The sequence below is a fragment of the Limanda limanda genome, chromosome 5, assembly GCF_963576545.1.
Source record: "Limanda limanda chromosome 5, fLimLim1.1, whole genome shotgun sequence".
NCBI lineage: Eukaryota > Metazoa > Chordata > Actinopteri > Pleuronectiformes > Pleuronectidae > Limanda > Limanda limanda.
In genome coordinates, this window is record NC_083640.1 from 21,806,890 (window position 1) to 21,834,714 (window position 27,825).

At 41.4% G+C, this 27,825-nt stretch overlaps 1 protein-coding gene across 1 annotated transcript; it reads left to right on the forward strand.

Annotated features, from left to right (window-relative positions):
* Nucleotides 1–18,174: 18,174 nt before the first annotated feature.
* LOC133002281 (bifunctional methylenetetrahydrofolate dehydrogenase/cyclohydrolase 2, mitochondrial-like) lies at nt 18,175–27,383 on the forward strand. Its single transcript, XM_061072061.1, has 8 exons — nt 18,175–18,323; nt 19,410–19,594; nt 19,780–19,902; nt 20,443–20,595; nt 22,329–22,436; nt 24,579–24,671; nt 26,984–27,109; nt 27,250–27,383. Exons 1-8 carry the CDS (start codon nt 18,181–18,183, stop codon nt 27,363–27,365), a joined length of 1,047 nt encoding a protein of 348 aa, XP_060928044.1. The 5' UTR covers nt 18,175–18,180; the 3' UTR covers nt 27,366–27,383.
* The last annotated feature ends 442 nt before the right edge of the window (nt 27,384–27,825 follow it).

Consider the following 27,825-nt stretch of genomic DNA (forward strand, 5'->3'; position numbering starts at 1 on the left):
CTACTATACAAGACCACGTGTGCACGTCCCTTTAAAGTTCATGTCGCTCATTATATCCACATTAATACAGCACAACACACACGGCCTGACTGTGCTGCCTGGTGAATGCTGCAAACGCCACCTTTGACTTTGAGCAGGATTATCCTTTAATAAGGTTTAAGCCAAATATGAGACGATTCTTTAATTAAGTCAATTATTTTAAGCCATGTGGCTGCGATCGCTTGAATGTAGTTTACAGTTTCCTGTTCGTCTCCAACGTACAATTAAAAGAATGTCAGGACAGATCAGCTGGTTTAAAGTGGTTTATTCATTACAATGGAACAAAGCAGCATCAATAATATATATTTTGAACTGTTGTGTGAACATGGCGGCATGTAAAATGAATTAAATATAGAAAATTACTTAATCCAGAGAAGATAAAATATGTAAGACATTAAGTTCATTACAAAACTACAACTGGACACATTTACAGAGGAATATGACACTGAAATCAATTAAAACACCCATGAATAAGCATGAAAGAGCCTTTTGTTTCCATCCAGGGAACAGAGGTTATGTCGTCAAGACCTCAACAACTTGTTCTTTCCCCTGCATTAAGGCTAATGGAATAATTCACTTCCCTTTGAGCCCCATCATCGTACATCCTTACTGAACTTCTTATTGGGTCACCAGCAAATTGAATGAACCTCCTTTCCATAAATAGGTAATGGACTCCCCCGGATAGCCCTCTAAATAACAAGGAAGGTAGTGGAGGTGGGATGAACCAATTTATTATCCGACTTTGACAAAGGTTTGCGTGTGGGGGCAAGGTTACCCTCTCATTGATCACCACTTCCCCCTATAGAGAAATGATAATGATGTTAACCAACATGGGCTGAGGTCACCTCCAGCGCCCACGAGCAGGTTAGAAACCCTCCGAGGAGCAAGTAGACTATGTAGAGCTGTGCTAAATGGTAAATGGTTTTGTATTTATATAGCGCTTTTCTAGTCTTGATGACCACTCAAAGCGCTTTACAGTACAGTTTTACATTCATACAGTGCATCTATTTGCAGCACTTTGTTATTCTATGAAGGGCCATTCAGGGTTCAGCATCTTACACAAGGACACTTCGGCATGCAGATGGGTCAGACTGGGGATCGAACCACCGACCTTCAGGTTAGAAGACGACCACGCTACCTGGCGGCTGTGACTGGTTGTGGTGAGGATCATGGTTCATATAATATACATTAAAACCCTTGTTTGTCTAGACAACCACCCACGACACCCACGCTGTCAACCTTTTATAGTACAGGCCCCCAAACTGTGTATGTGTTTATGAAACATATTATTGTTGGGGTTTTTGGTGTTTATATAACACTATGTAACTGTAACTGTGCTTAGTTCAATTCAACATTATTAGTATTATTACCTCCACCAAGAAGGTTATGTTTTCACATAAGACAACTGAGCCAGAAATAAACCTGTTAACTTTTTTTAAAAGAACCCTTGTTTGTCTCTGTATTTGTTTGGTTTCATGGTGACAGGGATATCTTAAAACATATATATATATATATATATTCTATTAATGTTTGTTGGGACATGTTTTTTGTGCAAAAAGGCAGGCCTCTCTTTCAGGCCTGTATTGGAAGTCAAAACCTGAGAGCACATGGCCTTTGTCTTGAAAAAGCCACAAGCCGCATGGGCTGGAGAATACTCAATCTCCCAGAGTGCAACGTGTTCTCTTTGTCCTGAGAAGGTCAAATAACTCCGTCTCCCAGGAGGCTACAGGTTCCTTTTGTTTCAGCAAAGTCACACCTAGGTGCCATGAGCCACCCAAGATCAACTCCAATTGGTCACTCTGGTCATATGACCTGGGGGTCACTGGGCCTATATAAGAGCAGGCCTCTCCAATCCCTCCGAGGGCGGAGGGCTGCTCCTCTCTTTCTCCAATCCCTCCGAGGGCGGAGGGCTGCTCCTCTTTTTCCATCGAACCCCACTGAGGACAACAGGCAGCCAGCCGTCTCTCCTGCAACTCCGAGGGAGGGGGGTCCACTCTCTTCCACAACTCTTCCAAGGGGGAAGCTGCCAGCCTTTCCTCCTGCATCGGCGAGTGGAGAAACCTGATTTCTCCAGCTCAATCTTCTCTTTCCAACAACCGGAGGGCAAAGGTCGAGCTTCCAGCTCATCTTCTCAAGAAAACCTCCACGCATCTCAAGCTTCTTCTAAACTCCTTGCAGCGACTCGGTGTCCTGCAGGTAAGAACTACAGCTTCAATAAGCAACTGAACTGCACAGCTCAACAGAACCGCGGAAGCAGAGACCACACGAACCAGAGACTTCAAAAGCCAGAACTGCTAACCGAACTGCACAGCAACTTTCTCCCTGTCCTTGGACTGGTAACATAATCTGGGCTTAATAATTTTACTAGGCTAAGCAAGACTGTTTCTTTGATTCTGTGTGGTGTTTATAAGTTTGATATATGTGGTGATATTGTGTTACAAGTTAAATCAAGGTTAATGTAAGTCGGGCTCAACACAGACCCTGCCATTTTCTGATTAGCATTTTCACAGACCCCGCATATCTCTTCACCTACTTAACTACGTCCCCCCGACCAGAAGGAGGGGGGGGGGGGGTTTGCTATCTTAGAGACCATCTTAAAGATCACAGGAAGGTGTGACTCCCTTTGTTTAGCTACCAGAGATCCCCTCTCTCTCACACACACACACTCACATACACATCTTTATTAGTTATTATATTGTTTAGTAATTGGTGTTTTATACTTATTATGTTTATAATAAATGCTTTCTTTTAACCTTGTCCTGTCATTAATGTTGCATAAGTGAAGTTTGCCAACCTCTACACTGTCAAGAACTCTATAAACCTTAACTGTTCATTATATAGTCTTTAATAGTAAATATTAAGACTTCTAATTGAACTCGATCTAAATGAGACTGATCTTAATCAATAAATTGGCTATCGTTTCCCTTCTGTGAAGGGTGGTGCCCCGCGAGAACTTAGTCAAACTAAAGTTATGATTTAATATTAATATGTTAAATATTAATGTTTTATTTTTCTATTTTTGATAACCAAATTTATTGAACGCCTAAAGGCACACTAGCTTATGGTATCATTCCTAACCATTATTGCACAACATGTTCAATTTGCTGTTATTGCGACGCACTGGCGATCTGTCCTCGTTCCTCCGCCACCATTGTCCCAAGTTTTAAATATAAATTGGTGCCCCCTCCATCGTTTTTTGTCAACTTGCTCAACACATTGTTTATTACCTCCGCCAAAGAGTTTTCATCGTCATTTCGTTTGTCTGTTTGGTTTTATGCTAGATCTACTGAATCAATTTCCATGACCTTTAATGGACGCGTAGAACCCTTTTGAATTTTGGATCCGGTAATTTCTTTTACTTTATTTAACATTAATAATTAAATTAAATCAACCTGTTTGATCTCAGAACCAATCTTAAGGCCCAGATAAAGGTTTTTGTCTGAGCCTTGACAAACGGAAACAGAGGGAAAAGGGTTAAAGTTCAGAGATAGTGCAGATGTTCTTGTTCATAAACAGTTGTTACAGGATTCTTAATTGAAGCCATCGCGTACTAGTGGCTCAAATCTGCTGTCAACACTGGGCGGACTAGCTACGTGGGGGGCGGGGGTTTCTATGTCAACAAAATGGCAACGGCTTGGTTTGCGAATAAGGCCAATAGTCCATTCTGCAATGAGTTTTCTAGCAAGGGCTGCAGGGTTGTTCGCTTTCAGGTTCCTCTTGACATTTGTTGTGTTCTTCCAACCTAATTTGAAGCCACAAGGTTTCTCTCCCGTTATTGTGGTGCATTGTGTTTTATTTTCTGTCAAGTTATAATTAAAGTGTCCAGATATCTATAAGTATAATGAGTTAAAAGGAGGCCTTATGTGCCACAAGGCACGCAAGAGACTAGAACTAGAATGAGTTAAAAGGAAAGTGTCTTGCAATGTGTCCAGGGGTCAGTAAGGTATTAAACAAAAGTGTAAAACAGGCAACAGCGTAGCACAGAGGGGCAGAGCCCAAGGCCGGATTAGTAGGGTCGTAACACCACCAACACCTGCAAAAGGATCCAGCTCTCACAAGATGACGCAACCACTCTTAGGCTTCTGCCCGAACAGCTGCAGCCTGGTCTTTGGTCTGGGTGCCAGCATCACCCATACAGATGCCATCATCGCAGAGGCCAAGCTGCCAAGTGGTCGCCAGATTTTGCAGTGCATGATGTACAACTGTGACGCACAACTGCATGCCAAGCGGCCACGTTTGAACGGAGCCTTGTCACGGTTTGAGACGGCCAAGGTCGTTTTGGAGCAGGTGCGGCCATTTTATGGGAAGGCCAATATCCCAATGGTGAGCAATCCACGAGCATGCAACAAGATGGTGGAACTTCTTGACGCTGACAACAAGTTGCGACACATTCCACAGGCCAGGCGCTCCAGTGAGGCTACAGCTCGACTGGTGGATGCAATCGACCACAGGGTGCACTCCACATTTCCGCTGTGGTCTCCAAACACCGAGCAGCTGATCCGAAATCCGGAGGACATTGATTTCCTGGCCAGCATGAAGGGGGACAGAGTGGCCACATTTGGAGAGTTTGATACCAAAATGCAATCCAAGGTGAAGCGCCAACAGGAGCGTGACGCAGCGCAGCAAGCATACCTAGCCAAAGAGCAGCAGGAGATGACTGCGACATACAGCATGGCGGTGTTGGAAAGCGACAGTGATGAGGATTGCAACGCCGATGAAACAGCTGCTCCACCGGCAGAGAAAACACCCACCCGCAAGTGTAAGAAGACTGGCACCAAAGCCTTCATTCCATCAGACATCCTTAGCCGGCCGAGTCTTGTGTGCAAGCTAGACCAGGACTAGGACCAGAGGTGTAAAGTAACGAATTACATTTACTCACGTTACTGTAATTGAGTAGTTTTTGAAATGGGTAATTTTACTTTTACTTAAGTAGATTTTGACTGAAGTATTGTTACATTGGAAATTACATCCGTTACTGAGTAAAAAAAAAACATAGTTCAAGGCGCAAGGCAATTCTCACTGCAGTGGTAGACAGTGTGGTGCGCGAGGCACACATGCCAGTAGCGATCTTTTCCGTATTATTCAGGAATTGCCTTTTCAAAATAAAAGAAACCATTTCAAAATAAATGTATCAAAACTTTGATTTGTTGTGCTTGTACCTTTTGTTTGCAGGGTATGAATAAATAAAAAGGGGAAATTAGCAATAATAAAACAAAATAAAAAAAACATTTATTTTAGTAATTGATACATATGAAGTACAGTTTAAAGCAAGGGTAGTGGTAATGACGGATAAAGTTTTCTTTAAAAAACAAGTTAAGTCTTTCATTCTCACTTTCCACCTTAAAACTATGAAATGAACTGAACTATGAACTAGTTCAAAATTTAAATGGTGAACTATGAACGTGAACTATTCATGTTTACTTGTATTAACTGAACTTTGAACTAGTTCATGAGAGGTGTGAACTTGCACAACACTGGTGGTAGATGCTGCATAGAGAGGATGATGGAGTCGATGTCACGAGAGCTAGAGAAGGATGATATTGCGGACGACCAACAAGTGGAATCATCGAACTTTCCGCCAGTTGAGATTAAAGCAGATGAAGAAAACCCGTGGCCACATCTCAGCAAGATGTTTGTAGACTAGTGCTCTAAAGGTGGACCAAAGTTTAACCAAAAGTTTAAATATACAGTGGGACAGCGGCATTTTAACTTTTTATTTAAGCTGTCATGTGGTTCATGTCTTGACATGTCCCCCCAAAAGTTCTTAAATGTTTAATATGTTAAATGTTTAATGTCATTGCACTTATATTTGTAAAGATTCTCCTTTAATTAAAAATAACTGTTTTCGGATTGAATTTATGTTCCCTTGCACTGTATTGGAGCAGCCCCCATCAAGTTGTTGGAAGTAGCTAAGTAACTTTTACTTAAAGTACATTTTAAATGAACTACTTTTTACTTTTACTTGAGTAGATTTTTAGATGGGTACTTTTACTTGTACTTAAGAAAAATTTCATCAAAGTAAAGGTACTTTTACTTGAGTACAATATTAAAGTACTTTTAACACCTCTGACTAGGACTCATTTTCAATGTTGTTATTTTTGTTCTTAAATAAATAAATGTTGTTCTATTGAAAATAAATGTTCTCAAAAACAATTTCTTGCATTTTTTTTAATTGCCTAGGAAAACACCCAAAACGGCCCATTTTCATATTTTTCACATGCTGTGTTCCACCTCTAAATCTCAATGAATTTTCCCAAAACTTTGCAAAAGTCATTTTTATGCCTGTCCGAACAAAATTCCACCCCAGACGGTTTGATATGTTGAGATTACATTTTTGCATTGCAATTTGATGCACCCTACCATCCATGAATTGTTTTTGTAATAAATCATGTTGTTATTACTACTATTAGTCTATGAATTGTCCTTTTTTTATAACTGAACTGTGACTTGTGATTTTAAGCGAATTTCGTATAGATAAACTTTGATTCTTTTAAATTTCATATCAAATTAAATATTTATTTCCTTGGTGTTTATTTGAGTGTCCACATCCATGTATTATTTTTGTGATCCATCATGTTGTTATTACTACTTCGTACATCCAAGACATAGGACCGAACAAATTCGTATTTTGCGATTAGTGCTAGGATAGCTTGTCCTGCCAGTCGTGTGTGCGGGGCACTTAGCCACTTAGCTAAATGTGAGTTAGCCTAATTGAGTGCGTTGAATGTTTCTACAGTTTGTTGAATTGGTCAGAGAAGATTTCAACACGTATTGAGTCTTATGGCCTGAAGGTAAAATCTGTTTCTCAGTCTGGTTGTGAGTTTAATTTGTGTTTTTATTAGTAATCTATTAGGGGTGCAACGATTAGTCGACGTTGTCGACAAAAATCGATGACAATAGTCGCCGACGAATTTACTCGTCGATGATTCGTTGGTTACGTCATAGCACGTGTTTTTCGTGCCGTGCAGTTGAACTAAAGGCTGATATATGCTACTCCGTTTTTTATGACACGGACAGAAACGAACAGAGAAACGCCCTCCCCGAGCGTCTCGGAGAGCTTTTCGTGCACCTCTGATTTTTCTAACTATCCGTGGATATTTCGGATAGCCTACGGACAGCCCTTGGCTGTGATTGGTCCGCGAACGACATAATTTCCGTACGACGTCATTTCCGGACCTCAAACTTCCTGCTTTCTTCCCTGTGTCACAACAAACCCAAACACAACTATGATTCTACGATTAATGTGACGTGTGTGTTAACCCAGCGGAGTTGTCTGGCTGACGGTGGCTCGTTAGAGCACTGACGGCATGTGTGCACGGTCACATACGGTTATAACGAGCTTTCATAACGCCGCTAGCGGGCTAGGCTAGCGGGCTAGCCACCATGCTAACTGCGGTGGTAACAGTGCAAAAACCCGCCGTCACGACTTTAATTCCACTTCTATCATGACACTGTTTCTAAAATACCGTCAGGTTAGAAGCAAACAGCGGTGAATTGTTTTCACGGACAACTATAAATTAAAAAGTGTCCGAATCCGTTACGGACGGACGAACGGACGGATCGGATGGAGTAGCATAATGGAGCCTTAAACGTCGTTTTACCGTAGCTGCTGATGAAAGCAGCTGAGGAGTGAGCCATCTCGCTTCCTTCCTATCTCTGAAAGTCGCGCATGTGCAATAGCGTCAAAACACGGACCAATGGCAGCCTCCGCTGCAGCAGCATCGCGAACCAGAAAGTAAAAGTTCGGGTGAACTTCACCCGTAACAGCCCAAAAAAAACTACCTGCAGTATTTGTTGCGGCGGACCTGCTCTCCATAGAAGCATGACACGCGCATTTGAGGAGGAGGAGTCACGTGTGACATCGTAACGGAGACGATGCGGACTTGCCTCTGTCAGATGTTATATATAAACGTATATACCTGTGGGCAGGATTCTAGCATCTATTACAAAAATATGGTTTAAACTTTTTATTAACGAGTTTAAAAGCGTTATGTTATCCTATTGCCTGACAAACGTCTTTTTTTTAATCACAATTATTTAGTCAGAAGAAGACTGTAGTTTCGTTTGTTGATGTTTTTATTGCTGTTACTTTCCCTGTCATTTTTGTTAACAGGAAAAATGAATACTTGATTTTTAATTTATTTGTTTTATTAGCACTTTGCCTGTCCTTGCTTTTAAATGGACAAAAACTTGATTTGTCTTTGCTTTTGTGTCAACAGTACCCTTATATGCAACAAAGTTTATTAAAAGACATTTTTTTTGAATGAAGTACCACTCTTTATTGCCTTTATTTTCAGTCATCACATGCCTCGAACAACCTCAAGCTAAATTTAAAAGCTGTTTGCTAAATAAGAGCAATTGAGAATTTGTGTCATTCATAATCCGATTAGTCGACTGATCGTTTCAATAATCTGTGACTAATCGACTATCAGAATAGTCGTTAGTTGCAGCCCTATAATCTATAAGTGTATGTGTGTGTTTATGTATTCCTGTTGGTGTGAACTGATTTTTAGCTCCTTTATCATCACATCAGCGACTGCATTAAAAATCCATTTGTGTGTTCCCTGCAGGAGGACTCTGTTCCCAACGGCCTGCGAACGCTGCCAATATTCTACGCTGCAGAGAAATCAGCTTCACTGTTCTACTTGAACGTCATTCATTCTCAGTGAAGCAAAGACACCGGAGTACATTCGGAATCTATTTTCCCACATTGCAGCAATGCCATCGGGCCCCTGGTGGCGCTGTACACCCAGCGCAGCGTGACGCAGGATGCTGCCACTCCCATCTGGCTGCCGGTGTATGGTCTCGTCGGCATCTGCGTCGGGCTGTGGCTGTGGGGCCGCCGCAGCATCCAGTGAAAGGCGAAGGACCTGACTACCATCACCCCCTCAATTTGCTGAAGGAGGACTCTGTCCTCAACGGCCTGCGAGCGCTGCCTCTGTTCTACGCTGCAATCATTGGGATCAAGCTATTTTGTATTCTACATACCGGAGAGCCGTGTAAGTGGCGGGCGGTAGTTGCTCCTAAGAGACATAACTCTGACACCAATGTATGATCAAATAAATATAGTGAAGTCTCTGTAAACATTGGTAAGAGGATTTATTTTTGTTTCATGGACATGCTCTGGTAACTTAACCCTCCATCACTCCATCTCCTCCAGTTTGGCTCTTAAAACTTCAGGCCAACTTGGAGGAGGAAGGGACCCAAGCTTCAACATTTCCAGGTCCGCTCTTAAAACCTCAGGCGGACTTGGTGGAAAAGGATATGTTCAGGGGCCTAGAAATCCTAACCGCCATCTTCGGATCCTTCACACATGGAGGCAATGACGTCAGGTGCTGCCCCCTGCTGCTTACATGAAAGATAGCATTGTGTATGGCCACTGTACTGGTTAAGGTATATTTCATTAATACCCGTTAAAACTTGTTTCCATAAAATACAGAGAAATTAGCTCAAAGAAACATACGTGCGGGCGTCACTGTGGTGCGTGCCTCCTGACGACGTTTCGACCCTCTTGGGTCTTCCTAGGCACGTGAAAAATAAATATATTTACTTAAAATAAAATTGTGACTTTAAACGACTTTCGTATCGATAACATGTGATTGTTTTAACGCACATATCAAATTACATGTTATTAATTTTAGTTGTCTCCATCCATGTATTGTTTTTGTAATAAATCTTGTTATTACTACTCCGAGACGTCTACGAAATGTCTTTGTTTTACAACTGAACTGTGACTTGTGATTTTAAGCGAATTTCGTATGGATAAACTGTGACTGCTTTTAACTTACATATCAAATTACATTTTATTTATTTCTTTAGTGTTTGTTATTATTGTAGGTTACATATACATTTATCTAAAATAAAAAAAAAAACTATAAATGAACTATTACAGTTATGTTTGTCACCATCCAGTTTGTTCAGTAATTAATTCACCTCGTAACGTAGAACATGTGTGGGACGGGGACTTGCAGGAACAACTTCTCTACACAAGAGAGCTCCCTATTACTACGAATTCAGAGGACATGATCAGCTCCGTGGACTTGTATTTGAGTTCAATGGGACTAATTTTTGCATGAAATTAATTCAAAACACAATAACTCAAAGAAACAAACTGAAAATGAAATCAAACGCTGCAAACACGTGATGCGTGCCTCCTGACGACATTTCAACCCTCTTGGGTCTTCTTCAGGTCTTATGAAGCATGTGAAAAAGCAAAATAGTTCTATCTGAGCTGTGAGGTCCTTCCACTCCAATGCTCAGAGCTAGAGTGAGTGAGGAGACTGAGGGCTGCTCTATTTATAGGCTGCCTCTCATAGACTCCTCCCCCTTGTCGATTCCACTGTGATCCTTTAATTCTATAACTTTGGATAAAAATAAATAAATTTATATATTTTATCATTCATGATACAGTGTATCTATGAATATATTATATTTTATTGGACTTAGTGATGTTTTTATTTATATTCTATTTCAAATAAAATCCTGTGACTTGTGACTTTAGGCGAATTTTGTACAGTAAACTGTTATGTTTTAACTCACATATCAAATTACAAGTTATTAATTTCTGTTGTCTATATACATGTATTATTTTAGTAATAAATCATGTTGCTATTACAACTTCGTGACGTCTAAAAATTGTCTTTTTTTTAGAACTGAACCGTGACTTGTGATTTTAAGCGAATTTCGTAGAAACTGTGATTGTTTTAACTTATATCAAATTACGTATTTATTGCCTTAGTGTTTATTTGAGCTGTCTACATCATGTATTCTTTTCGTGATCCATCATATTGTTATTACTACGTAACATACACAAATTGTCTTTTTTTCAATAGTCTTTGTGATTTGTGAGTTTCTTTCTTGTTCTGATGAACTGACGTCTTGATTATCAGTCTGTAGAACAAACTGGTGTCAGATGTGATCACAGTGAAGACACTGATACAGACTCCTCACTGAGTGTGAAGCCATTTCTGTGAATAACCATCATCACTACTGTCGCTACCTTCATCACTGAGAGTTGGTGGAGTCCTCATCTTCATCATCTAGCTTGAACAAATGTTAATGCAAACTTTCAGTACATGTGCAAGCTCTCAAAACATTGCTTTCCTGTGAATAACCACACAAGGTACACGACTGAGCTCATCCTCAACTTAGGAAAAACACCTTGTGATCCTTTTATAGGTGACTGAAAATCAGTAAAAATATTGTTCAATCAAAACATAATTGAAGTTAAAATACTCATACTGTAAGAAGGTTTTCAATGATTCTCTAAAGTAAATTTATTTTTCTTCAACAATGTTTTAGATTGCCCACATTTGGCTTTATGTCCAAATGTCCGTAACTTTGAAATGTTTTGTTTTTTTACCGAAGTAAAGTAACTTTTTGTTGGCATTTTAAAAATAAGTGAAGCAGTGTTTTGTTTATAATTTTCAAGTCTTCACACTGAGCAAGCTCTAGAATTCATTGAACTTCCGTTTCTGATGTAATTGTTCACTGTTATCTTTCTAAATATGTTGTAATGGGGCTACTAGACAGTGCCCCATTTCTTAACAGCACTTTTCTGTTCACTAAATCACTCTACTTGTGTAAATTTGCTTCTTTATTTTGTTAATACTAAGATCCATTATGTTTGGACTTGCAATGTGCTGTTTTTTCAATTTTCTCAAAAATGGGAAAGTGTATTTTTTATATTTAGAAGCACCTGTATTGAACAATGTATTTATTTTTGCACTTTGAATAAAAAGGGAAGCAATGTGTTGATATTTAAAAAGTATATTTTAAGTGTTTTTTACAAGCACCTGAAAGTGTTGAACTTTGTGTTTTTAAAGAAATACAATTTGTTTGCCTCATCAACAGTTTGTCGTTTCTTGTTTCCATCCTTTTTTAAACATTTCATTTTGATTTGTTACTGTTCACATGGTTTGCACTTAAAGGGACTCTTACCTTTGTTGCTTTTGAGAATTACAGCACATTCAAATCATCCCGCCTTCCTCCAATGCCCCACCCCCTCGTTCCCATCCGCGGTGTTTTTTTGAAGAAACTTTATTTACAAGCAGACTTACAATCTACTGCCTCCGCGCACGCACGTGAGTTTTTGTTTACCAAAGCAATGGATTCGGTAAGTTATATACATTTACATTCACATGCCTTGATGACGCGGGCCCGAATGCGCCACAAGAAGCAGACGGAAAACCTGCATGTCCATGCAGCAAACAGACAGGTCTGTCGGCCAATAAGGTCCTTCGGTCCGAAGAATTTTATTGGTTGAAGTTTTATGAGATTATGAGAGTGAAATAATTGTTTGTTTTTACTCCTGGTGGGTCTGTCTTGCATTTTAGAGTGTCATTACCTTATTAATACCAATTTAACCTTATCCAAAAAAAGTGTAAAAATGCAACAAAGTTAAGAGTCCCTTTAAAAGCTATGGTTTGAATTGATTTAATAAAATCATGGAAAGTATCCATTTAATGGCTTTCTTTGTATCGGATAGACGCTGAACGGACCTGTTGGTCACAGAGAGTAAGATTACAGTAATACATCCAAATCCTCGGGCCAGATAAACCACTCTCTGCCACCGTCCTCCCTCCATAAATTGAGGAGTGGTAGCTGACAGCAGTGGTGTTATAAATGAACTCCTTCTGAACGATTCTAATCTAGCTTTGTGTTCAATCACAGGTTTATAAATATATGTAAGAGCAATTATCATCTCTGCTCAACTTTAAGGTGCAGCACTCAAACTCTAGTTTTTACCAATGACCAGCAGGTTGGAAAACTCTGGCCTGGCCACCCTGCGCTATAATTTCGTGAAACACTTCAAGACACAGGACCGAACTAGTTCGTATTTTGCTGCCTATTGCGATGAGTGCTAGGTTAGCTTGTCCTGCTAGTCGTGTGTGTGGGGCAAATAGCCACCAAGCTAGCTAACTAATGGCAGCAATTGTGTTAGCTACATGTGAGTTATCTTAATTTAGTGCGTTGGAAGTTTCTTTGGGGGCTAAGGGCTAGCTTAGAGTCTAAGAGTCTAGCTCAGAGTCTAAGCTAGCCCTTAGCTGAAGTAGTTTTGCCGCGTATTTTTTTAAATAGCACTTACGACATGGATGTTTCTGGAAAACTGATTTGGGGAAATAGTTCTCTCTGGAAACTTGTTGAAGCTTCCTCTGTTATAACAGGTACTTTCGATTTCACTGTTTTTTGTGTAATTCCAAGGGAAAGCGCAGCAGGTGGTGGAGTGTTGAAGGTACGGAAATGATACGTGGACGTTATTTATTTAAATTATTTATTTGCTCCTCAGGATACCTTCATAACCATACCATGTATATTCTCATTCATAGGGATTGAATGAGGAGCTGCGCACACTCAGCGATGAGGAGGTCAGTGGCGCAGTGAAGGCCGGCGCATGCTTCTGCGTTTTCACGGGCCCGGAAGCGCAAGAGCCCTTCTGGGCCCCTTAAGTACTTACGTATCCCTTCTTCGAAACTATGACCACTAGTATAATCCGTCACTGACTAGCGGATTTGTCCCCAGAAAAAAGCTATGAGGAGCCGCCGTGGCGATGTAAATAATCGTGCCACACACGAAGAAGAGCCGACTTCGACAAAAAACATTACTCCGCCTAGTGTTCTGGCGGGGAATTGCTTGGCGGGGAATTGCTTGGCAACACGCGCAACGCTTGTAAAACCATGAATGACAACGAGTATTGCGTCACAACTGCGTGAAAAGCCGCAGTCGCGGCTGCAGAAGCATGCGCCGGCCTTAAGCAGTGAGCTGTTATTTTTCATGCACGATCATGAGGTAAAACTTGTGTGATTTGTTCCTATACAGAAGCGGGTGGAGAAAACCTGCGGCCGGAGGACGGTCGCGTTCTTGTAATTTTCCAATAAATCATTAGTGTGGATGTTCTCATGGGAAATAATGAGACGCCCCTCATCCCCTCTATCTGATCACATGTCTTTACACAACAAAATGTTAAAGATCAACATCCAGTCAGATATTTTACACATGTGGGATTTAAAAATGTTATTATGAATGGACACTAGAACAGTGGTTCTTAACCTTATTGGAGGTACTGAACCCTGCAAGCTTCATCAGTGCATTCACCGAACCCTTCGTAATTAGACAAATAAAATATTATTTCTTCAAAACATAGGTATATATTTTGTTAGTGCACAAAATTAACCATACATCAGGTGCACACAAAATCACTGTGTTCAAAGAACAAAACCAACAAACAGGAATTTCACACAAAAACATAACTAATATAATAAATAATATTTATTGCAAATCGATGCGACTGTTGCCTTTCAGATACAGCTTCACAAATGCACGGCTTCACCTTGGCAAGTGCGACTCTTATATCATTTTCACAACAAAGTCTGTTCCTTTTCTTAATTTTCATGTCTACCATCCTCGAAAAGTATTGCTCGCAAAAATAAGTTGTAACAAACAGTGTGAGTATCTCAAGGGTCACCAAAACGTTGAGAGCGTTGTTGTTCTGAAGAGTTGCTGTTGAAGCTGGCTCTGCTGAATGACGTACAAGTCGACTACTGAGCGCACCAAGTTCCCTGCAGCACAGATATCAAAGCTAAGCAATGTGGCGTGATCAGCTGCAGCCAATGACGGCCAAGCGGAGGGGGACTTCACGAATAATACGAGTGGGCTGAATTTCTTTTGTGTAACTACTTTTTACTAAGCAACAAAGTATTTGTAATCTGACACGGCAAAGAAAAATTGTGCGTTGCCGAATTGTCTGCAGCCAATTTTTTGACGGCCGACAAAAACGGCCAGATATTGCCAGTGTGAACCGGGCTATACTGTGTGTGTCTTGACCCCTGCCGAACCCCCGAGAGTGACTCACCGAACCCCTGGGGTTCGATCGAACCCAGGTTAAGAACCACTGCACTAGAAGCTCATTTACTGCTTTTAGCTTTCAGACTCTATAGACACAATTCAGTTGATGCAACAAATAATCTGCCCCCATCTTGAGGCGGAACAGGGCATAGCAGTGACAAGCTGAATTTGGTGTTGATCTGAAATGATGCTAATCAGAAAGAATTCACTGTCACCATCATTTCTACAGCAATACACATATTGATATATAGTGGTGAATGGAATTTAGTTGACATATTACCTTCAAACAGTCATTCAGTGGGGTCTATATTTGCTGTAAAAGCAGTGTTTTTACTCGCATGGCCACAGTTACTCTCTGAGGAATTCCCAGGTTGGTCACGGGGCACAAACATGTTCTTACCCTCGCCTTGACCCACACAACATATGGGAGTTTCATCATTTCCCAGAGGCCGACCAGTGCTCTTGAGCTGAAATGATCTCTTGATAAAGCAAATACTTGATTAACTGGAAATGTATTGGTGACAATTTAAATAAATGATAATTTATTAAGCTAAAATGCAAAGTCCTCAGTGGTTCTAGCTTATTAATTGTGGAGATTTATATTTATTATGCTCTTGTGCTTGGCTGTGTGATATTGTAGGACTACCTTCTCCTCGGGATCAACAAAGTATTCACCATCCATCCATTTCTATATTACATGTCATTTAATGGACGCTTTTACCCAAAGTGACTTACAATCAGTGCATTCAACATCTATGAGGGGCCATGTAGGGGTTCAGGATCTTGCCCAGATGGGGAAGAGTGAGGATCAAACTGCCGGCCTTCTGGTGGGAGGACGACCACTATACCTCTCTGCCATAGCCATGTCATTTATCTATCTATGTACAGGATGTATATATGTATGTGGAGGTGAGGGGGCTGGGAGAGAACCCTCACCTGCACCAGAGAGGATCAATCAGCGCAGGTGAGAGCTGTTAGCTGATTGGTCCTCACACTTTAAAAGGCAGCTACTTCCCTGCCTCAGGGCGCCTCAGAGAATAGAGACCTGAGAGGAGCCTGACTGAAGCTTGTCACTTTGTATGTTTGATCACGTGTATGGTGGAATAAATATGTTAAAAGTAAACCATTGCGTCTCTCCACTTGCGGAGCTCCACTTTCGCGTCCCAGCACTGCTCCACAGAGGCCAGCGGCCGGCGTGCCGCCAATCCCGCGCCCACGCACAGCGCTGAGGCTGGTGGAGGACGTGGCTCTGGGAGATGAGTGGGTTGTGACGTCGACGTGTGCGCCGGTCTCCAACCCCCTTCCTGTCCCTGCACCCAGGCTGGAGGTGAAGCCAGCGTCCCCTGTCCCTGCACCCAGGCTGGGTGGCCCACAGCCTGCTAAAAGGATGGACGCTGGAAAAGTAGCAGAAGGTGGATTTCTCAGATGAATCTTCGGTTGAATTACATCACAGCCGCCGCAAATATTGCAGGAGACCTAGTAGAGCCCGCATGGATCCGAGATTCACCCAGAAAACAGTTAAAGGGACTCTCACCTTTGTTGCATTTGAGAATTACAGCACATTCAAATCATCCCGCCTTCCTCCAATGCCCCACCCCCTCGTTCCCATCCGCGGTGTTTTATTTAAGAAACTTTATTTACACAAGCAGACTTACAACCATCCCGGTGTTTTTATTTTTTTGAAGAAACTTTATTTACAAGCAGACTTACAACCTACCGCCTCCGCGCACGCACTTGAGTTTTTGTTTACCAAAGCAATGGATTCGGATTCAGAAGCACCGGTAAGTTATACGGTCGCTACTCGCTACTGTCTGCCGTGGAATCAAAACAAACCCTCTAGTTGAGGACGCGCCTTGATGACGCGGGCCCGAATGCGCCACAAGAAGCAGACGGAAAACCTGCATGTCCATGCAGCAAACAGACAGGTCTGTCTACCAATAAGGTCCTTCGGTCCGAAGAATTTTATTGGTTGAAGTTTTCACTAAATATTATGAGAGTGAAATAATTGTTTGTTTTTACTCCTGGTGGGTCTGTCTTGCATTTTAGAGTGTCATTACCTTATTAATACCAATTTAACCTTATCCAAAAAAAGTGTATAAATGCAACAAAGGTAAGAGTCCCTTTAAGTTTGGTGGCGGAAAAATCATGGTCTGGGGTTACATCCAGTATAGGGGTGTGCGAGAGATTTGCAGGATGGAAGGCAATATCAATAGCCTAAAATATCAAGAAGTATTAGCTACCTCTTACATTCCCAACCATACAAGGGGTCAAAATTTGCAGCAGGATGGTGCTCCATCGCATACTTCCATCTCTACATCAAAGTTCCTCAAGGCAAAGAAGATCAAGTGCTCCAGGACTGGCCAGCCCAGTCACCAGACATGAACATCATTGAGCATGTTTGGGGTAGAATGAAAGAGGAAGCATGGAAGACGAAACCAAAGAATCTTGATGAACTCTTGGAGGCATGTAAGACTGCTTTCTTTGCTATTCCTGATGACTTCATCAATAAATTGTATGAATCATTGTCGAACCGCATGGATGCAGTCCTTCAAGCTCATGGAAGTCATACAAGATATTAAATATCGATCTCACAGCACCACTACTTATTTCACTGATGTTATGCAACATATTTTCGTATTTGAAGTAAATTATTTGTTAAATTTTCACATTACTTTGGAGGCGACAAAACTTTTGTCTTGCCAAAATCTGACCTTTCTGTGTTCATTAAATGATCAATCTTTCTTCAGTGAAGCAAATTTATTTTAGTATATTAAACATGATTTGGGAGGGTTTAAGCTTTCATATGAGCCATTTCTAAAACCAATGGATAAATTAGAAGTCAGGTTATAGGCTGTTGTTTCTACAAAATGGATAAGTGACAAGACTTTTTTCAGGGACTGTATATCAATGTACAGTACAGTATGTATGTATCTGTCTATCGATCCATCTATCCCTCTATGTATTAATTATCTTTCTTTCTCTCTTTCCATCCCTCTATCTATATATCTATGTACAGTATGTATGTATCTCTCTCTATCGATCCATACACCAATCTATCCCTCTGTATGTTTGTATGTATATACATATATATATATTTATATATATGTATATGTATGTCTATCATCCATCCATCTATGTATCTCTCTCTCTCTCCATCTATCTATCTATGTCTGTATTAATCTATCCATCCATCCATACATCTGCATGCTGTCCCTCACCCTCCCTCTCACGCGTACACACACACACAAGCGCGCGCACGACGCACACACGCACGCTCCAGGACGCACGCACAGCAACATGGCGGCCTCTCTCCCCCCGCTACGCTCCTCCTTCAGGATGTGCAGCCCGCTAACGTTGCACCATCCCCGCTGCCGGGCCAGGCTGCGGACCCACAGGAAGTGCGAGAGCCAGCGGAGACATGTGCACCAGTCTGCGGGCAGGTGAGCGGCAGCGAGGCGGGAGGCACCGCAGGGTTCCACCCGGGGTCACGCGTCGAGGAGCCGCGGGATGAATGAGCCGCAGCCTCCGGGGGGGGGGGCGTGTGGAGCCGTCACGTGCCCGCGCACGGTGATTGACAGCGGGCTTCACCGTTCAGCGAGAGGGGGGGCAGGCTCCGCGGATGTAGCCCGAGCTGAGAGGCGAGAGACCGGGAGTGAGTGAGCCGAGAACAAGCGACCAACTCCGGCCACGATTGCATAACGCGCCGCCGTGTCGCCGGATGTAGCATGTGGTTGTAGCATTAGCTGCTCGTGCTAGAGGACGTTAGCTGCGGCGGACGTGACGTCAACGAACAATCAAATGACACGTAGATAAAACACGCGGGCGTCACAGCAAACGCCTTCATTTCAAATGCGTAAATAATTCTTTCATTCACGAATCAAGAGCGTTCATTCGTCGCTATGGTTACTGGTTTGTGGAGCCACGTCAGTAGCAGAGATCACGTTACCCGAGAGGAGCTCGCTCATTGGTGAGATCATCGCGCATGCGCATTGCGACACTAGGATTGAAAGTATTCTTATAGTCACATCCTCAGGTACAAGATATTATATATATACAGGTGTACATATATATATATATATATATATATATATATATATATATATATAAAGTGTGAAAACAACTACATCAGCAGTTTCTGCAAATAACAGAAGAGAAACCGTAATTTAGTGCAAACAACTGCGTTCACAAACTAAATAGATTTTTTTGGGGAGGGGGGATTGTGTGTGTGTTGATCATAGGTGTGTGTCAGTTGTGAGTCAGTCTTTGGTGTTTTGGGGCCCAAAAAAAACCGTGTATGTACAGTCAACATGTTCTTACAGTTCCAGATGTTTCAGTTACCACGGCTGGCCTAATATCTCAGGAGGCCCCAGGGATAAAAATGTGTTTGTGGGCCTCTGGCGATCATGAATTGTTACTTAATGATTTTCCTTCCTCAAGTAGCCAATAATTTATTTGAATGAATGTGCCGAGTCTGTTTTTCATCCTGCGATGTGCTATGAGCTGTCTGTATGATCTACGATTCCCAGGCATGCTGCTGTGGTGATTTCGGGGACGGAGTTGGCTCGTCAGCTCCACAGAGAAATCCAGCGTGATGTGGAAGAGCTGGTAGCTCAGGGCAACATGAGACCCCACCTAGGAGTGGTCCTAGTGGGGGACGACCCGGCCAGTCGGACCTATGTCAGGAACAAGACCCGGGCCGCCAGCATCCTGGGTCAGATATGAGCATCGCACACATCCCTGAACACTGTATGACATGCATGAACATATACATGCACATACACATGGATGGACACGTTTTTATGGGCAAAAGTATTTGCTAAATACTTTCAAACGACTGTAAATGAACATGCACATGGCCCCAGTTGTGAACTTGTATTATTTGTACGTGCGCTCCAGGTATTTCCAGTGACACAATGGTGAAGCCGAGCTCGGTGTCCCAAGAGGAGCTGCTGGAGCTGATTGACAAGATGAACCGTGACTGGAGGGTCAGCGGCTTGTTAGTACAGCTGCCACTTCCCGGTAAACACGTGTCACAGCTGACATCAAAGTTACCTAATGTTTACTGCAGTTCAATTTGGGGTGTTCTTATATAAATATACATACATATATGTTTGTGCATCTATAGTAACATTTGGCTTATTCGATAGCAGGTCTGAAATGTATTTCCTTCGACCTGAATCCTGGTTTACATTTCATATTGAGCACAAGCCTATTATAAAACATGTGTCACTGAATAATAGAGAACTACATGCTACTGGACCTGAACTGTTTATTCATGAGCATTAACGCACAATTTTATAAGATTCTTATTTAAGTAATTATTTATTTCGAGTTTTTAAACATGGGTTACATCATCCAAGCAAGACTTGATCTAAACAATTTATTTTTGTTTTGAATTGTATACTTTCAGTAAGAAATTAGTTGGTGTCAGGCCATTTGATATTAACATTGAACTCATCCCCCGTACTATGTGTTTAGAGCTGCATGTTTCACAGTATGTCTTTATTTGGTGTGTTTTATTAAATGTGTTGCTGAGTATCTGTCTGACCCCCCCCTCAGAGCACATCAATGAGCGAGCAGTGTGTAATGCCATCGCTCCAGAGAAGGACGTGGATGGTTTCCATATCGTGAATATTGGGAAACTGTGTCTGGACCAGAGATCCATGGTGCCTGCTACCCCTGCAGCAGTCTGGGAGATCATCAAAAGAGCAGGTGAACTGTCAAAACCACTTCAGCTCCATTACTCACCACCAAGTTTCAATTTCAGTTGTCCTGGTTTTAATGGTGTGTTGGTATTTATTTTTACTTTGCTGCAAACAACTAATCCTGTGGAGTGCATTAAAGATCTATTACATTTAATTTGAAAGAAGACGATTATCTATATAGCTCATCTCAGAGCTTATTTTGTGCAAACCTCTAAGTTTTGTCTATGCTGTTACTTTATTTTCTCTGGAGGCAATGGGAAAAGCAGCCACTAGGTAGAGCATAGCAATAAAATTCACTTGACCAAGTGAATGATGTAAATATTCTGCCTAATAAGAACAAGGGCTGAAGTATCCTAAAAGTTTCACTGTACTTGTGTAACCTCACAAAATGTAATGATCAAATTTGGCTAAATTAAGTGTTTGTAACCTTAAATAAGGCACATACGTCTTCATATTTAGTCAAGTTACATTAACAAAACATGTATGATAAAGAATAAGAACAATTTGACTCACTTGTTAAGATGGAACAAGTGAGTCAAATGAGTCTGATGATTGAGATTTAGATTGAATTTGCTCTCCTTGTTGATGCTGTAGGCTGTAAAAAAAAATATGATATTTTTAAATAGGCTGCCACGGTAAACAAAGTAAACCCTTTGTTGTCTTACCGGTAAAACCCAAAAGAGGGTGCTGTTGCTCAGCTGCTCAGCTCAGAATCTCTTTCAGGTCCATACCACACAGGCATAGAGCAGCTTAGCATGCTCTCTAGAATGGTGTTTGCAGAATATGATAAGGATGAAGAAGAAGGTTCTTCTCCTCTCTCTCTCTCTTTTTAGACAAGAGGAAGCAGTCATAGCTTTGGTAATCACATTGAGATCCTTTGGATATTCACAAGAAAATAAAAAAATAAAAAATCCACTTCTCCGCTGTTCATCTACTTGTTAAGAATGTTTTCAGGGTTCAAGGTAAGCTTGTGATAAAAAAGTAGAGCGGAGTAAAAAAAATATAGAACATGAACATAAATTCTCATTTTTTAAGCATTGTTTATTCAATAAAATAAAACTTTTCATAATGGCAGCGATAATAAAGATATGTCTTTGAAAAGCTCATATTGGCCGTTTTATTAATGGCAAACCAACAAATCTTCAGGTAGATATCCTACCACAACTGAAAACGAGGGTTTATATTGAGCAATTAGAAAGTGTTTAATGAAGGTCTTTATCTATTCGACCACATAATTAATGGTGTCAAATAACACACAACCATCACTGCGGCCCGTTGCTTTTTTTGTCGGGCTGTTTTCCGTCTGTACCTGAACTTAGTTAATGTGAATCTGATTGGAAATGATGACTAAACCCTATACACGAAGAATAACACAATTAAAGAGAGAAATTAATAGATTCTGTTGAATACAGTCTTACTTATCCTTCCACTATGCATCACTGTGAAGACCTCTGTCCTACCTGGCAGTGAAATTTATACCACGGTTACACACCACATGTGTAACGTTGTGGCGCCAGGCTGTGGTGCAGCTGACAGACGAACCTCACTCCAACATGCCTCTTTGATCAGGCAAAGGTGAAATACTGCCCCAGGCTCTCTGTGCAGGTTCATTGGTTAATTTTCTGTTGATCAAATGATATTGCTGCATGCACGTTCAAGTTCTCTTTATCTCAGTTTGCAAATACTCTGCATCTGACATCAATTATTTGAAATATTTTCCTTGAAAATGTGTTTGTGCAGGTATTGAGACAGTTGGAAAGAATGTGGTGGTCGCTGGTCGCTCCAAAAATGTCGGAATGCCGATCGCAATGTTGCTGCACACTGACCGCAACCATGAACGACCTGGAGGTAAGTAGTTCAGTGCGTGGGTGTGTGTCTACGCATGTGTGTGTGTTCATCTGTGTGCACACAGATGAGCCAGCATCTTTGTACGTAAATGATGTTGCACCATCTTGGCTTCCCCCCAGGGATGATTAACGCTTTGTTAGGCTGTGATCAATAACTGAAGACGGGAATGACTTCTTGCCTGAAAGAACAAAACAATAAATGCTGATGCACGTCCTTCAAAAATGAAAAAAAAAACAAGGGAGCGTGAAGGAAAAGCACAGGGCGAGATTTTTGGCATTGTGCATACCTGCAGGAAATATCAACTATCCTTATAAGGGTGTAGGAAGTAGGGAGGGAGGTTGAAAAGGCCCAGCATGGAATTTACTGCTGCAATGAAGCAACAAGTTAAACTTGACCTGGTAAAGCAGGTCAGATTTACACAAAAAAATGAATAACTTGCACCTGCATGCAAATATGCAAACGTTAGGCCCAGTTAAGTCAGAACTTGTGAGCAGTCGGTGCAGCCGGCTCACGGCCTCTGTCTTTACGTCTCAATTGAGTGAAGCACAATCGAGATGCAGGTATACTGATGCACTGACCTGCTGCCAGTTTGTTGTTTTGGTGTTTTCATACACATCATGGACCATGAATGTGTGTTGCCCTTGAAATATAATGCATGGACTGATGAGCTGCTGACAAGAGTCACAAAAATCAACCAACATAGCATCAACATTACATGTTTTGTTTAATCTGATAGCAGAGAGAAAATACCGGGATGTGCTAGTCTATGGCTGGAACGGTATCACAGACCACTGGGTCAATAGAAACCCTTATTTTGTCAATGATTAAAAGCAACATGTCTGAAATACATAAATAACAATCCATGTTATTGAAACATTCATTTGGCCCCTTTTAGCGATCAGTGAAGTAGAATGTAGAAAGGAAACAAGTAAATGAATCTGCACAAACAGTGACGTTGAAACAAGCACCTGGTTTAACCTTTGATAACACACCCTAAACATTTCTTAATCCCTCCCAAATTTATCTCTCACACACACAAACACACACACGCATTTATACTTCTATCTTAGTGAGGCACTCATTGGCATAATGCATTCCCTAGCCCCTCACCCTCATCCTAACCTTAACCATCCAAACTAAATGCCTCACCGTCAAACAGCCCTTTGAAGGAGTGAGGACGGGCCCCAAATGTCCTCACTTTGCAAAAATGTCACTCTGTAGGGTCTATGCTTAAAAGGGTCCTCACAAAGGTATAAGTACAGGAACACACACACACAGACCACCAGGTATGTGGTGCAGCTTGGATGTGCTGTGACTCGTCCTCCCTCCCCCTCATTCTTATCTTGAAGCCCTCCCTGCGTGATCCCTCTTAGCCTCTATGCATTGTCACAGTTCAGTTATCACTCCGCAGGATGTCCTAACACATATGACACAAAGACTTGGATTACTATTGTAAACGTTGTTACCTCACCACCCCCCACGTGGTACTTTCTGTCGTAGAAAAATATACGTTTTTGTAGTACATGGAATCCTGACTTGGGTGTTGATGCTTGAAGATGTTCCATGCTGAGGTCAGTGGAGTGAGATTAGTCCTGGAAAATGCACAAATCCGCCCGGCTTGATAAATGAAAGATGTAAAAGTAGAAAGTAGTAGTCCTAGAATGGAAACTTGATTAACTTGTACGTATAGGAAAGATAAGAGGACTTTTTTAAATTTTTACAATGCCACTGCTCCCCTGAAGGTTCATATTATATTTCAGTTAAAGTGCAGTAAGGTTTTCTGACGTCAGCAGGAGTGGTCATTGTTTTTGAGCAGGCACGGCCCAGAAAACCCTGTAGAAAGTGTCATTGTTTGTCAGGATAGCTCACTGTCAGCTGGCTTCACAAGGACTGTTGCTTCAGTAAGTTATTCTATTAGAGATCTTTCGTTTTATTCCCTGATTATCCAGAGTAACTATAACTCCCTTTTTTTACTGCTTTAAACACCAGATATGAAATTGAATCCATCCGCATCGTTTCTACTGCATTTCTCAAAACCTCGGCTCCGAAAAAACCAAAGACTCTCTTCGAGGTGTGGGACAAAAAACTTTTTTTGTTTTATATGAGTTGACCAAGCTCAATCAAAGTCTTGTTTCCGATCAGGAGATGCCACAGTGACCATTGTCCACAGATGTACACCGAGGGAGCGGCTGAAGGAGCTAACCAGCCTGGCTGACATCATTATTGCAGCTGCAGGTAAATATGACATTGACATGAGTAATGACTGTCTTTACACTTTTATACTGACAGTTAATCTGAATGACTCAGAACCAGATATGTCTCTAATGATACAAGTCATTCACAGGGGTTTATAACATATTAGTCACCTTTTGGGTGGCAACTAACAATTATTGTAGGTATTGATAATGATTAATTTCTATATCAATCATTCTGGCTATAAAATCTTATAAAATTGTGTAAAAATCTCCATCAATACAGTTTTCTTCATGTCAAAGATGTTTTCTTCAACTCTCTTGTTTAACCCTTAAATATATTCAGTTTACAACGTTAGAAACACGGTGTCACTCTGCAGAGACAGTATTTAGGTCGTCAGTCAGACACAACTGCTCGAAGAAATTCAGAAAAACCACTTTCGGTTGACCAGCATTCTCAGGCAGAGCAGCAGAAAAATGGATCTCAATTCCTTCTTATAGCAGAAAATTCACAAGCGTCCATTTTATTATAACAACACTGAAAACATGGCTCAAGACAAACCAGGTATGTGACCTTTGAAAGTGTTTTCTGATATGGAGACTGCAGGAGTCGGCCTACGTGGGCCATTTCGACAGCGAATGAGAAGGTCTGGCATTCGGAGGATTTCCTTTTTGTGTCCCCAGCTCATTGTAGGCTACTTACTACTAAGCATCCCAGATAGCTATCTTGTCCCTGGCATGCAATGAATCCTGGGATAGGTTGGCCTGAGGGGAATCCCACGTAGAAAGTTATATTTGTCGGCTGCATTCGAAGCAGCCAACAAATGGGACAGTTTAACCGCGCTGCTGTGGCTTCATCAGCCGTCGAATGCAGCCTCTGAGGGAAGTGGGCCCTGAGTTGACATGGGGCCGATCGATCAAACAGTTGCAAATTGATTTAATGTTTTTTGTTTGACTGAATCATTTTTGTAATTTTCGTTTATTGACATGGATGATAAACTTTTAATTTAGTCATTCATTATGTTGTTGAAGCGGCTCTTTCTTCAAGTCCACACTCCTTAATCTCCTGTCAGATGCCTTTTCATCATGTTGAGCTGCACATACGGGGTGGGTGGGGGGGATTATGTGAACTGATAATGCAAGAGGGAGTAAAGATTGTGAAAGTGCTAACCAGCCCTTACTTGAAGTGATCTCGTTGGAATCTCAATAATCACCTCTGAAGTGTCGCGGATATTTACCCGCTCTGCTCCACTTGGGGTGAGGATTGTGGAACAATAGTGAACTGTTGCCGCTCGAATGTGAGACCATCAATCAATTCAGGGCAACAATATCCTTTTAAAAGCTCTTGAGTAACATAATGCCTGAAGGGGTGCCATGTTGTCTGCCGCGGTGAATACATCAAATTAAAGCAGGGACAGGCCGTTCACTTCCTTTTCATCATATTTTGACATGTGTGTTTTGTATATTAGGATACGCTGCTGTATAATTAAATGAACCTCCAGTAGTTTCAGTGTCCCTTGGGAAATGATCAGGTGTTTGGTAAAAATCGAGGGTGTGTCGTGGATTGAAATGTTGTGGAACCTGCAGTTAATGTGTCACTGTGGTGTCTGTCTGCTGCGTAGCGGCTGTGGTATTTTCTACCGTTAAACCACAGCCTTAATTGTTATGTGGCTCAGATTCGATCCCAATGTGGAGCACCTACAGTTCCAGGATTATAACTTGACACGTTTCGGAAGCAGACTTCAAAGTGGCGCGGTTGTTAGAATAAATATATATTACTTAATTATATCCTTCCTCACAGACTCTCAGCTGAGGCGTCATCTTATTCTGCTCTGAAACCTTTTTAAGTATCAGGTGATAACTGGTAACTGTCACGGGAACCAGTGGTTAAAAAGAGACAATTATCACGGCAGCTTTCTGTTCTGAGACACTTGTATAACTTAAAAATGTATCAGTTCTTTAGTTTGATCTTGATAATGTTCATTTAAGCTTTGATGGGGGTCTGGGGTTAGATCTATTCAGGCTAAGGTTCAACATGAAGGTGAAGTTGGAAGGATTTGTTCCTGTATAACTGGATATGGTACATGTACTGGAAGAGGAAACCAAACAGCGTGCTCCCTTGTTCCTGACGATAGGGGTGGACACTCAACTTTCTCTATGCCGCTCCCTATTTGTTTGGAGTCTTATTTTGATAGTTTGCCAAGTCACACACATTTTACCACGAATTATGAAGTTTTATGTTTCACGTTGTCTGAGACGATTCAACATGTAACACAACAAGATACCATCCTTCAATACAAAATTGAATTAAACATCTTCATGTTATCCTGTCTCTGTAAACTCTTCATGTTGTAGGTGTCCCCAGACTGATCACAGCAGATATGGTGAAAGAGGGCGCAGCGGTCATCGACGTCGGCATAAATCGGATCCACGACCCAAAGACGGGAAAACTCCGGCTCATTGGTGACGTGGACTTTGAGGGTGAATAATCAAAACTTCATTTGAGTTGTAAACTCTGGTCAGGGGGCAAAGCATAACCACTGCCAGGGCTATATAGATTTACAAAACTGGTATGACACATTTTATATAAAACATGCTTACCTCATCTGTTTGCCTTGCAGGAGTGAAGGAGAAGGCAGGAATCATCACTCCTGTTCCAGGGGGCGTGGGTCCCATGACGGTCGCCATGCTGATGAAGAACACTGTGACTGCTGCGAGAAACGCACTGATGCATTAAACACTGACACACTATAAAGCCGTTCATTTTAATGAAAGCTATATGATACAATATGTATATGCATACAGAGATGTATTACTTTTAGGTTTATACACACACATGCACTTTGCCAAACATCTAACACACTTTATTTAAAACTCCATGAGCTCAAGACTTCATACCTGCTGGGAAACTTATTTGATATGTACTTTGTTTATATTGTGAATTTGTTCATTTATTTATTTAAGTTATTTATTTCAGAGTTCACTTTTTGTGACTTTAGATTCATATTTTTTCTACCGACTTCGTTTTGTTTAATTTTTGAACATTCCAGATTCACTGGAAAAGGAGTATTAAATAATAAAAGACAATGCGGTGCAAATATTACAATCTCCCTTTCTTTCTGTTAGCTATTGGGTGCACATTGTTTTATGTTCATCCCAAAACAACCCATGGGCAGCTGTGTGTTGTTTTAGGATAA